The 12289-nt window shown below is 38.6% G+C and overlaps 1 protein-coding gene across 1 annotated transcript in view; it reads left to right on the plus strand.

Annotated features, from left to right (window-relative positions):
- Positions 1 to 273: 273 nt before the first annotated feature.
- Positions 274 to 12289, plus strand: part of LOC107718947 (indoleamine 2,3-dioxygenase 2-like) — a 26439-nt gene continuing 14423 nt past the window's right edge. Inside the window, exons 1-4 of the mRNA XM_016526202.1 lie at positions 274 to 370; positions 1274 to 1365; positions 5605 to 5724; positions 5821 to 5939. Coding sequence (XP_016381688.1) covers positions 274 to 370; positions 1274 to 1365; positions 5605 to 5724; positions 5821 to 5939 — 428 coding nt within the window. The remainder of the gene's footprint in view (positions 371 to 1273; positions 1366 to 5604; positions 5725 to 5820; positions 5940 to 12289) is intronic.

The following is a 12289-nucleotide window of genomic DNA, read 5'->3' on the forward strand; positions in this document are numbered from 1 at the left end:
ATTACCGAATACCGGCACAAGTCTATGTGTGTCTCTCTTTAAAAATGCACCAGACACTTGCCTTGTCCCATGTGAAACTGCATTTATGGTGGTGGTGCCACTCCGGGTCTGATTATCTCTCTGATAGGGGAAGTGAGGAAAGGTCATTGTTAATGGTAGAACAGAAAAAGAAAGAACATTTTTTTGTTGCCCAGCAGATAAGGTTCATTCCACCTCTAGAGTGGTGACAGTGGGATATATGGAGAGTCAGTTACTAGTACTGTACTAAAAATTATGGACACTAAAGTGAAAAATACAGAGACACTATTGTCTTTGGGACAGTTTCACATCTCTGAGGATTGTGGGTTTATTCTTCCTGAGCCTCTGGTAGGTCTTTTTTTTCTTGGCAAATTGTAACATCGTAGTAAGAATGTAATAAATTGGCATTTTATGCAATGTACAATATAGGGGAATGAACTGGCAGGGAAAAGGCAAATTTATGACAAAAAAAAAAAAAAGGATTAATTGCTCACAGGTACAAAATTGCAGTTTGTTTTATTACTTGTTATAGTAAAACATTGAGAGTGTCACTGTGCTGGTGAGAAGGTTTTAACAAACTATCATTTGCATTCATGCACTGTATAGTCATATATATTCAGACACAGTAAGACATTTTTGTATATGACAGCATAACACTTTGACAGTTTGCTTTCTGAGTGACCTTTATCTATTTGCTTTAATGATAATTAGGTTAATAAAAACTTTTCTCTCCAAAAACACAATTTTATGATTTTGATCATTCTGATATTCAGAATCTGATAGACAGTGGTCTTAGAAATATTTGTAAGATGACTTTGATGTAAATTTGGTGACAAGTGCAGTTAATTTTTTTATTTTTAAAATTAATAACTTGTTAACTTTGACTTACATTTAGTATGGGATTATGCATCTCTTTTAATGATTGGTTTAAAACTTAGAAACCACCTCAAGATACACCTAGGGACTATGTAATCTGTCGTATTTAATTTTATGGAGGAGAAAAAAGCATAACTGTATGGTACTTTTAGTGGATACATTTATTCATGATGTAAATTAAATATAAAGTATGCATAGGATTTTTTAAATCAAAATATTTGCATAACAGTAAATAAAATGAAAATTATACTATATTAGATAAGAATATATATTATGATGTAACAATATATGTTCTTGAGCATTTTTTCATATGTTATTATGGACTGTATTATAGACACATACTATATAATCGTACACATCTACATTGTGTTTCAGAAAGACCTTCCGGTGTACTACAAGCCCTGGATGGACATTGCCAGAAATGTGCTAGAACTCATCTTTTCCCATTCTTTGCGCCTCAGAATTCACAATGTATGATCTTTCATACTAAGAACATAATATTGAAAGAGTCTTACCTGCACAGATAACTTGTTTCTGATAGAATTATTCATTTTGAATTTCATTGATGGAATCAATTAAAGCTATGTGAACTCTAACAAGTTAAACTGAGTAAAAGTAAGTTATACTTGTGTACTTACTAATGTCACATTTCAACTTCATTTCACAAAGTATTATTTATACAAATTATGTTTCCTTTAGACAAAAATAAGAACACTTTTTATATATTATATAAAAATCAATAAACACATTTGTTTATAATTTTATTAATTACAGTTAAAATCATTGATCTGTTATTTCTAACGCTAATTGTTTCTGAACAGGTGCAACAGCCAGATGTTGTAATGCTGGTTAATGTATGATGGTGCATTTGGCTGCCTCTTCTCTCACCATTTTGTTTCTTTGTTTTATTCAAGTTATTTAAGTAATCTTGTTTTCATTGCTTTTATGGTTGCAATGAGGTGGTGCCATTTTCTATATTTTGGACTGTCGTTTTTACTTCTGTTTCCTTTCAGTTTGGTCTCTCAACATTGTGTAATCGCTAGTGGAAATCCTTCTCCAAACTTTCCTGAAGCCTCATTGAATCCCACTATTGCACAGAAATAGCCAATGGCAGCCAACCAGGAAATGGATGGACAGGTCGTATCTCAAGGCAGGCTGCCAGTCAGACGTCCCGCAAAGACCAGCTCCCTTTTTCGGCAAGTCCGTCCCAAGGATGGAAGTCCGTATCTCTGCCTTCTAAGCCATGTAGGACCACAGCCCACATCGCTGAGAAGGCATACATTGCTGCTCGACATGCAGCATCTGCCCTTCATACAATGGCGATCCTGCAGGTTTTCCAGATGAGGCTCCTGAAGTCCCTGGTTGAGGAGGGCCCGGACCTGGAGTATTTTCCGTAAACTGTGCGTGCCAATGCTCCATTCTCCACGAGATCGAGGTCTTTGTCAGCTCGCGTTGCGATCCCAAGTCGCCATTATGTCAGGGGTCATCAAAGAAGTTCCGTTACGGGGATTTAGCTCGCAGACCATCCCGCTTCAGTGGCATGATCATGTCAGAGGTGCCGGAGCAGAGTGCCCCACTGCTGCATGCAGAAATTCTCTCTCTTCTAACCAGAGAGAGTGCCCAACGAGCAGCGAGAGTGTGGGCTGTACAGCCGCTACTTCTTAGTGCCGAAAAAAGATGGGGGAATAGTGGTAGACCTTCATATCGGTAGACCTGAAAGATGTCTACTTTCATATCCAGATAGCCCCTCATCTAAGGCACTTTCTGAGATTTACTTTCGAGGACGTTACTTATCAATTCAAAGTCCTGCCATTCGGCCTGGCTCTGGCACCGTGCACTTTCATGATGTGCATGAACGCAGTGCTTTCTCCCCTGAGACTATGCGGAATGTGCATGCTGAACCTCGACGACTGGCTCATCATCGCTCAGTCCCGAACGGTGCTAGAGGAGCACAAACGTAAGCTCCTCGTCCATTTAGCTCGCCTAGGTCTTTCAGTGAACATGCAAAAGAGCACGCTGCAGCCATGCCAGTCCATTGCATTCCTGGGGATGAATTTGGACTTGCACTCTATGATTGCGGGGTTATCAGCAGAGAGATTTCAAGCCATACTCAATGCTTTGACCTCTTTTGTGCCAGGCAAGGCTGTTCCCTTGAAATTGTACCAGAGACTGCTTGGTCTGATGGCAGCCATAGTCACCGTTTGCTGCCTGGGTTTGCTGCATACGAGGCTGTCACAAGTCTGGCTGAATGATCGCGTGCTGCAGGGCGTGGGGGAAGTGGAGATGGCGTTCATTGTGGTACTGTGCGCATTTATGAGTGTGCTGGCGCCGTGGATTGACAGGAGCATGTACGAGCGGGGAGTTATTATGGGCAGAGTGGTTAGGTGGAAAGTCATCACCACAGACGTGTCACTGACAGACCAGCGTTTGGCACCTGTCAAGTTAATGCCACTAGTGCTGCGGCGGGTAAGCACCCCCTCGTTACGAGCTTCTTAAGGGATGAGAGGCATTTGAGCCCTCCCCGCCCTCGTTTAATGCCTGTGAGGGACTTATCATTAATGCTTAGTGCACTGCCAAACCACCCCGCTCTGGTTTAAGACAGCCCTCCTTCTTGTGTTAGCTTGTGGGAAGCGTGTGGGAGATTTACAATCCCCGTATGTTAATAGAAGTCTATTGATCAGATAGATTTTTCAAATTGTGTTGTCTCCACTTTAAGTGATCTGTCTTCTACATCTTTGGAGGAGAAATAATGCTCTGGCTACTAATTTAGACTCTTTTGCTCCTCTAAGGTCATGTAACATTACTTTCGCCCACTCTGCTCCTTGGTATAATGACAATCTGTGCACTAGGAAGACTGCTTGTCGGAAAATGGAGTATAAATGGCACCTTACTGGCTTGAATGTCTATTATCAAGCTTATGGAGTATCTTCTGGATGACTACAGAGAATTAATTGAGACTGAAAGATCATCTTATTTCTCTCAGACTATTGTAAATAATCAAGGAAATCCCATACACATGTTTCAAACTATGCATAGATTGCTTCAAGTTAATACTGTTACCTCCTTGCCTGATTCTCAACTGCTGTGTAATTCCTGTATTATTATTTTTTTTCAATTCTAAAACTGATAATGTTTGTAAACAAATTTGTCACAACTGCTTCACTATTTTGTCCTTCTGGATTTACTGGTATTTCTCTTACACATTTTCCACAGCATTATTCTGAGCCTCTAAAAAAGGGAGGTATCTAGCATGAAATCTACTACTTGTGTGCTTAGTCCTATTTCCACAAGCTTATTTAAATCTTGCTTTGATGTTTTGTGCCCTGTTATCCTCAGTATTATTAATTATTCATTGCAGACTACTCAGCCGGTCTCTCTCGTTGTCTCTGCTAAATCTCTGTGCTCTTACTCTTCAAAAATGCACCGCTGCTACCATGTTTCATTCTATCCTATACTATTAATGTAATGGATGTGTAAATTACTTTTATTGAATACAACAAATCCTGGCTTGCACTATGAAGGCATGAACAACTGTAAATAACTCATGTCATTCTAAATACAGTCCATGCTGCAACAACAACCATCCCAACAATACTCAAAACCTGCTAAAATCCTTGACATCTGTTATCTATCTGATTGTATTTCTGAGATAAAAACAAGAATGAATGATACTTTTCTCTGCCTGAATAGTAGTAAAACTGAAGTCATGCTTATTGGTTCCCGTCGTCAACTTTTTTAAAGCTACTTCACTTACTTTGTCTGTTGATGGCTCTGTTTTGGAGACCAAAAGTAAAATAAGGAACCTTGGAGTTATTTTCGATGCCAGTCTTACATTTTATTATTTTGTACATAGCACTGTTAAAGCATCCTTTTTTTCAAGTTTCAATTAATCTATTTGTTCGTTGTTTCTCGGATAGATTACTGTAATGCCCGTTTAACCGGAGTTTCTAAATCTCCACTTAAAGTCCTCTTGAAATAAAAATGTACACTATTTACTTTGCTATCGCACATTGCTAGTCTTGAGGTGAACAATTAATCCACTGGAAAAAAAAAGTTTAATTTGGTAATCTTTAATCAAAATCTGAACATTTACTTCTGCTCTGGAATGGCATTCCTTCTCTGATGACGTCAGTTTGACGGCTTGGGCAGAGTATTCTTAACCAGGCCCTTCCAACCATTAGTTTCCTGTGAGCGAGAGGTGTACTAAAATAAAACCCTGCCCTCTATTTAATATTCTATTTCAGCTGGAAATACATCATTGAAGTAAAGTTGGCCCCAACTTCCGGATCACACAGACTTTAACAAGCTGCAATGTGTACAAATCTCAGCTGCCAGGACCTGAACTGGGACCCTTTGGAATTCTCTTCCTTCTGACTTAGGGGAGAACAGACCTCTTTAAATTTGACATCTTTAAAGCTCAAATCCAGACATTGTGCACTCAGACTGACTTTAAATCTAATAATCTTTTGTGATTTAGGTACCAAGTGTGTGTGTGTGTGTGTGTGTGTGTGGCGGGGGGACCCTCAGAGACAGACTGTATTGGGATTAGCTCAGATTTCTGCTGCTTCTTTAACTGATGTTAGTCAGCTGCTATATGTATTTACACACACACACATCGGCTGGATGGTTAGAATGGATGCAGGGTCTGAAAAAGGTTAATAATAAAATTATGATTGTTCCTGTGATTGTTTTGTGTTCTGTATATCTCAGATGCCTCTGTTGGAGACTCATTTGTTGCGGACACATTGTGAGCTGCGTTTGGCCCATCTGGCTTTGAGCATGATGACTGTGGGTTACGTATGGCAAGAGGGCGAGAGAGAAACAATAAAAGTACAACAATCATTTTATATGCATTCCAAAACCACTAATAGGACTGAAGCACAGAACTGAACTGTTTGACTTTTTATGTTTGTTATGAACCTCCAGGTGCTTCCGCGGAATCTGTCGGTGCCATTCTGTGAGGTGTCTCAGAGACTGGGTCTGCCCCCGATTCTCATCTACACTGATGCAGTCCTTGCCAACTGGAAGAAAAGAGATCCAGATGGGTAATCTCACTGATCCATACAATATTAAATCTCATTGATGTGTATTGCTATGTAATGTTATCCTGACCTATTATTACTAATTTGTACATTTTATTTAACTTGGTGGAAATAATTATTTAATTTAATTAGAGTCTTCAGTACCTGCTTTCAGTAAGCATTTCTATTTAGGTCTATGTAATGGCAGTTGTTCAGCTGGCGCTGGACACCCAGAAGTACACAATTTAAAATCATCTTTGCTTTTTCAGGGATGTGTATTTCAAAAGCATTGTTAGCCAGTTGCAAGTTCCATTGTGTTTTGACTGAGTGTTTCCCAAAACCATTGTTCAAATGAACATTCGCAAACAAAACAGCAAAGTTGTTGTTGAAACTACAACTCTCGACCAGTTTCTGTTTCGAAGTTACTTGTTAGTATGACATATGGTCTCAAATAGATCATGCTCTTGAGCAAAATAAGCAAGCTAATGTATAGTACAATTTATAACTTTAATTCCATACCTATACAAATTGAATTGTATGTCTTTTAGTTTATTAAAAAAAATAGAGTGCTGCAGCTGCAATGTCAAAATGCGGAAGACTAAGGCGCCATTCACACAGACTGCATTTTTCCATTCCATTGTGCTACTTTTCAATAGTTTTTGTAAACATGCACTAGACAGCGATCTTTTATTTTGTCTTCTGCATCGTCTTGCACATGACAAGTGTTCTAAAAACACAGTGCTTAAGCTATGGGACATACTACTTTGTCATAACTGCGTCTTTAATGGACCGCTCTGTTGCAAAAAAAAATAGAGTGCTGCAGCTGCAATGTCAAAATGCGGAAGACTAAGGCACCATTCACACAGACTGCATTTTTCCATTCCATTGTGCTACTTTTCAATAGTTTTTGTAAACATGCACTAGACAGCGATCTTTTATTTTGTCTTCTGCATCGTCTTGCACATGACAAGTGTTCTAAAAACACAGTGCTTAAGCTATGGGACATACTACTTTGTCATAACTGCGTCTTTAATGGACCGCTCTGTTGCTTAGTCATGTGCATTTTGTCTCTGTTTAAACTGCCCTGTCAATCATCTTGTCACTGTTAGCATTATCCACATTTTGTTTAATTTAATTTCCTACTTTATTGGAGAAAAATGAAGAGACGCGCTGATCTGCCAGTTATGTGTCTTTCATGCCGAGAACTATCCTAATGTGTTTGCATAATGATGCATTGAAAAGTTTATGACCAAATGTATCTTAATACACTGAACAAAATTATAAACGCAACACTTTTGTTTTTGCCCCCATTTTTCATGAGCTGAACTCAAATGTTACACGTGGTCTGCGGTTGTGAGGCCTGTTGGATGTGCTGCCAAATTCTCTGAAACGCCTTTGGAGGTGGCTTATGGTAGAGAAATGAACATTCAATTCAGGGGCAACAGCTCTGGTGGACATTCCTGCAGTCAGCATGCCAATTGCACGCTCCCTCAAAACTTGCGTCAAAAGTGTTACGTTTATAATTTTGTTCAGTGTAAAAGCTCACAATATTGATGTAAATAAAATATGATGCAAATACGATTATATAAATATTTTTTCATCATGTTAGATATTGTTTATTAATCACTCAAACCCCTTTCAGTACTTGTCCATTGGTCTTGCATATCTGCTATGTTTGTAGATTTTTAAGACTTTTCGTGTTTGTAGTTCTAATCGAATACTCAGCTAACGAGCAATGGGTTGTCGGCAAAATTTGCTGTCAGAGTGTGCATGGATCTGCATTTCTAATTTCCATTGGAAATAGCTATACCATCCGGATACCTTTGGCATAATCATTTCAAAATAAATTACTTTGTTCCAAATTGTAGTATGAGTAAAACAAGGTCTGTGGTAAATATAAAGTGACAATACTTAGACATTTTGCTCTACAGTATAAATGATTAAACACATCCATACTGAAAATATGAATTTTGAAGCAATTATTTTTGTCATCTCATGAATATTTGTTTGAATTTTATGTAAAGTTGTAACAAGGCTAGCTGTTTTTTTTGTTTTTTTCCTATTCACCTCTAGGGGGTACTTGATTGCTTTTGTGATAAAACCCCATGTATTTAATCAGGTAGTAGAGTATAAGAAGTTAGATTTGTTTGGAAAAGGGGAAGCATGGTATTGCCTTAGCACCTCTACAAATTTCATAGGAATCTTGATTGAGAAACTTTGTTTCCAGTTAAATCATGTAAGTTTTGATTCTCCTTATGTTCTGTTGTGCATTGTGTATTTGCTTTTACTTGATCTGCATAATTTATGTGTGGGCTTTCTAGCTAATGCTAGGTTTCTGTTCTTTTTGTAGATGGACTCGTAAAATATTACTTTATTTTATTATTATTTTTTTTTTTTGATTACTTGAAGAGCACTTGAAGGGCTAATTGCTATTTATTTTTGCAGTGATTCCATACTTACCCAAAGCGTCACTAATCTACAACTCTGAACTGTCAGATAAGCTTTTTATATTCATTGTCATATTCTTTTCTATTCATTCACATTATTTTACAGACCATCTGTGTGTATATTGATTTGAGTTACTGTACTGGTTTTCTTTCAGTTCATTCTTATTTTTGTGTACACATTTTGTTTTGTTTATCTAAAACATTCAGTTTATATAAAGGTATAAAAATTCAATTTTTGTCTTTATTGTTTGTGACATACTGAGAAGATACGCTAAGGCTTCTTTTTTTAAGCAGCATTAAGTTATTAGTTGGTGGGCCCCTCCTGTTATTCATATAGCTGTGTGCCTCTTTTGTGGATGGCGGTTATAGAATTGGTGTCCAACGTGGGGTCACCAACAAGCTTAATATACATTATTGAGAATTTCCCAGTGTTTGTCACAAAAAATAAATAAATAAAAATAAATAAAATAAAAATAATATGGCTAGTCATGAAACAATTTAAAGAGATATTTCTGCAATAGTTTCTGATTGATGATTATGAAGAGGTGGCAGTGAGGAAGCTGATGGAGAGAAGACAAGGTGCAAGGAAAGCTTCAGAGACTTTGCTTTTCACTACCAAGCTCTTTGCTTGAGATGGAAGAAGGAAATATCAGAAAGAGAGATTGTTCAAGCTTGCTTGTGCAACTGCTAGCCACAGCTTGCTAGCTTGCTACGTGGAAATATTAAAGATGTAGGAGAACTCGTAAGAGTGGGTACACAGATAAAAAAAGAGACTTTGGTGAGTCCAAGAAATACTGGACCCAAGTCAGTGTGAATGAGCAGAAGAAGAGAAATACTTCAGTCAATGATTCACAATGCAGAACAACCACAGCTAATACCAGAGTTGTCCAAACTTGCCAAAATACTGTGCAATGCCACATCTAAAATCTTATCATTCCCATACAACCACAAGACACAGATTTAACCACTTTGGTGGACACTGGCAGTACGTTGTCACTAATTCAAAAATCATGTTGCAAACGATTAAGCAGAAAAGAAACACACCTACCCATTGGAGCTTTCCTTCTGGCCAACGGGCAATGACAAACTGCTGTTGGGAAGGATGTGTGGAAAAGTAAAGAGCAGGGTCGATTTTGGACTTTAATGAGGCTCAGTATACTTTAGCCCCCAATAGAAGGCACTGAAGCACCTGTCACTTTTCCATTCCTTCAGCAGGACATTCATTTTACCATGTATTTTAGCTTGCCATACCCTTAACACCCTGCAGTGATGAAGTATTCCAGTCTATACATCAACTATCAGAACAAGCAGATACTGACATGCGCGGACACAGCAAGAACTGGACAATCTGATATTAAGTTGGCCCGCTGTTTGCAACCAGGAAATTGGACATACCGACTTGGTCAAGCACCGTATCATGACCACAGATGAACGTCCTGCTAGAAAGAAAGCATACAAGATTTCCATCGAAAAGCAGATTTTCATTGAAAGTCAAATCAAGGAGCTGCTAGAAAAGAAAATCATTCAACCATATAGCTCCCCTGGGCAGCACCAGTGGTGGTGGTACAGAAAAAAAGATGGGGGTTCCAGACTTGATTACCATGGGCTGAATGCCTAAACTTTCCTTGATGCCTATTCTATGCCACAAAAATAGGACATCTTAGAGTCATTCCATGGGGCAACTGTATACACTACACTTGACTAAAGGAGTGGCTATTGGCAACTAGAAATGGAGGCAGACAGCATTCAAAAAACAGCCTTTATCACATCTTCAGGGCTATATTAATTTCTGTGTCTTCCTTTTGGGTGAAAAATGCAGCAGCATCCATCCAGAGACTAATGTTGAAAGGTAAATGTTGCATGGTTTACATTGATGACATCGTGGTCTATTCCAAGAATAAGCAAGACCATGTTCAACATCTCCAGCAGGTTTTCAATTGTTTCCACAAAGCAGGTCTCACTCTCAACCTCAAAAAGTTTAATTTCATTCAGAAGTCTTTTACATTCCTAGGTCATGTTATTTCAAGTGAAGATATCAAAACCGACCCCGCAAAGGTGTCAGCAGTTAGTTCATTTCCCATCCCACAGTCTCTCAAAGAGGTCCAAAGGTTTTTGGGCTTAGCCGGTTGGTACCATCAGTTCATTCCCAAATTCTCAGAAAAGGCTGCGCCACTTCATGCATTGAAAAAGAAAAACTCAACATGTACTTGATCGGTGCGAAAAAGCATTTGACCTTATCAAACAAGACTTAACACAAGGTCCTATTCTAACGTCTCCAGACTTCTACCAAACATTCTGAGTTCAAACCGATACCAGTGAAATTGGATTGGGAGCAGTTCTTACACAAGAATCTGCAGGAGAAGGGAACGTTATTGCATATGTATCCAGACTACTGAGAGGGGCTGAAAAGTCCTACTCCATAGCAGAGAAGGAATGCTTAACAGTGGTATGGGCGGTAGAGAAGTGGAGACCATATCTTGAAGGGCGGCCATTTGAAGTATTAACTGATTATGCAGCACTGACTTGGGCTTTTCAGCACCAAAACCATCATCATGTCTCATCAGATAGACCACACGACTGCAAGGGTTTCACTTCACGGTCAAATACAGAAAAGGTCAGTGTAATGTGGTACCCAATGTACTATCCAGGGTTCCAAGTCTCACCATGTAACCTAACACTGCAGTTGCTCAAGCTTCTTATCCTTTGGCACCACCAGTCTGTATGCCAATAGATCTCCCACAGACAGCAACTGCACAGAACAGCGACCCAGAAATACAGGAACTGATCTCCAAAATACCAACTCAGAGCCCACAAGATACATCACGAGTACGCTACATAACAGACAATGGATTCTTATTCCGTAGTGTTCCAGATGGACGAAGCGGTCAAAAACATCAACTTGCTTTTCATCAACCATCATCCTGAAGCTTTTCTTCAGTATTCGCATGACAATCCTCTCAGTGGTTACCTAGGTAAACTCATGACCTTACTCAAGACTACTGGATACTGTATAGTGGCCTACTATCAGAGCTTATGTTTGGAAATATTGTAAAGAATGCCAAGTCTGTCAAAAGTACAAACCATCTTCGTCAAAAATATCCGGTCATCTACAGTCTACACCCATTGTTGAACCTGGTTACATGATGGACATTGATCTCATGGGACCGTTTCCAAGAAGTGTCAAGCAAAATTAGTATTTACTTGTTATTGTGGATTATTGTTCCAAATGGATGGAGATATTTCCTCTGAGATCTGCTAAGACCCCTCAGATAGTCTGAATTCTGGCAGAGCAGATATTTACCAGATGGGGAACGCCGGCCTACCTAGTCTCAAATCGTGGTGCACAATTCACCTCTCAACTCCTCAGCCTAATATGCAAACAGTGGGGAGTCATTCAAAAACTCACTACGGCCTACCATCCCCAAACTAATCTGACTGAGAGAGTCAATCGAATCTTGACAATGACAATGATTGCATCTTATGTTGGACATTGTCATAAGCTGTGGGACAGATATATTTCCAAATTCAGATTTGCTATTAATTAACAGATTTGGGTGATCTTTTTCTCTCATCATCAATGGTACGGGACTTGGATATTATTACCATCTGAGTGTATATTGATTTGAGTTACTGTACTGGTTTTCTTTTAATTAATTCTAATTTTTGTGTACACATGTCGTTTTGTTTATTTATTTTGGTTTATCTAAAACATTCAGTTTAATAATTCAACTTCTGTCTTTATTGTTTGTGACAACGGACTGGGAGATAAGCTAAGACTTATTTTTAAGCAGTGTAAAGTTAGTTGGTGGGCCCCTCCTTTTATTCATATATATATATATGTAGAGTCTGGACCAATCAGACACACCATTTGTCATTAGATTTAACAAATCAGTTACATTATATTAACAAAAATAGTCACAGACCCCT

Source organism: Sinocyclocheilus rhinocerous, unplaced genomic scaffold, assembly GCF_001515625.1.
Source record: "Sinocyclocheilus rhinocerous isolate Xijiao unplaced genomic scaffold, SAMN03320098_v1.1 scaffold373, whole genome shotgun sequence".
NCBI classification, from domain to species: Eukaryota; Metazoa; Chordata; class Actinopteri; order Cypriniformes; family Cyprinidae; genus Sinocyclocheilus; species Sinocyclocheilus rhinocerous.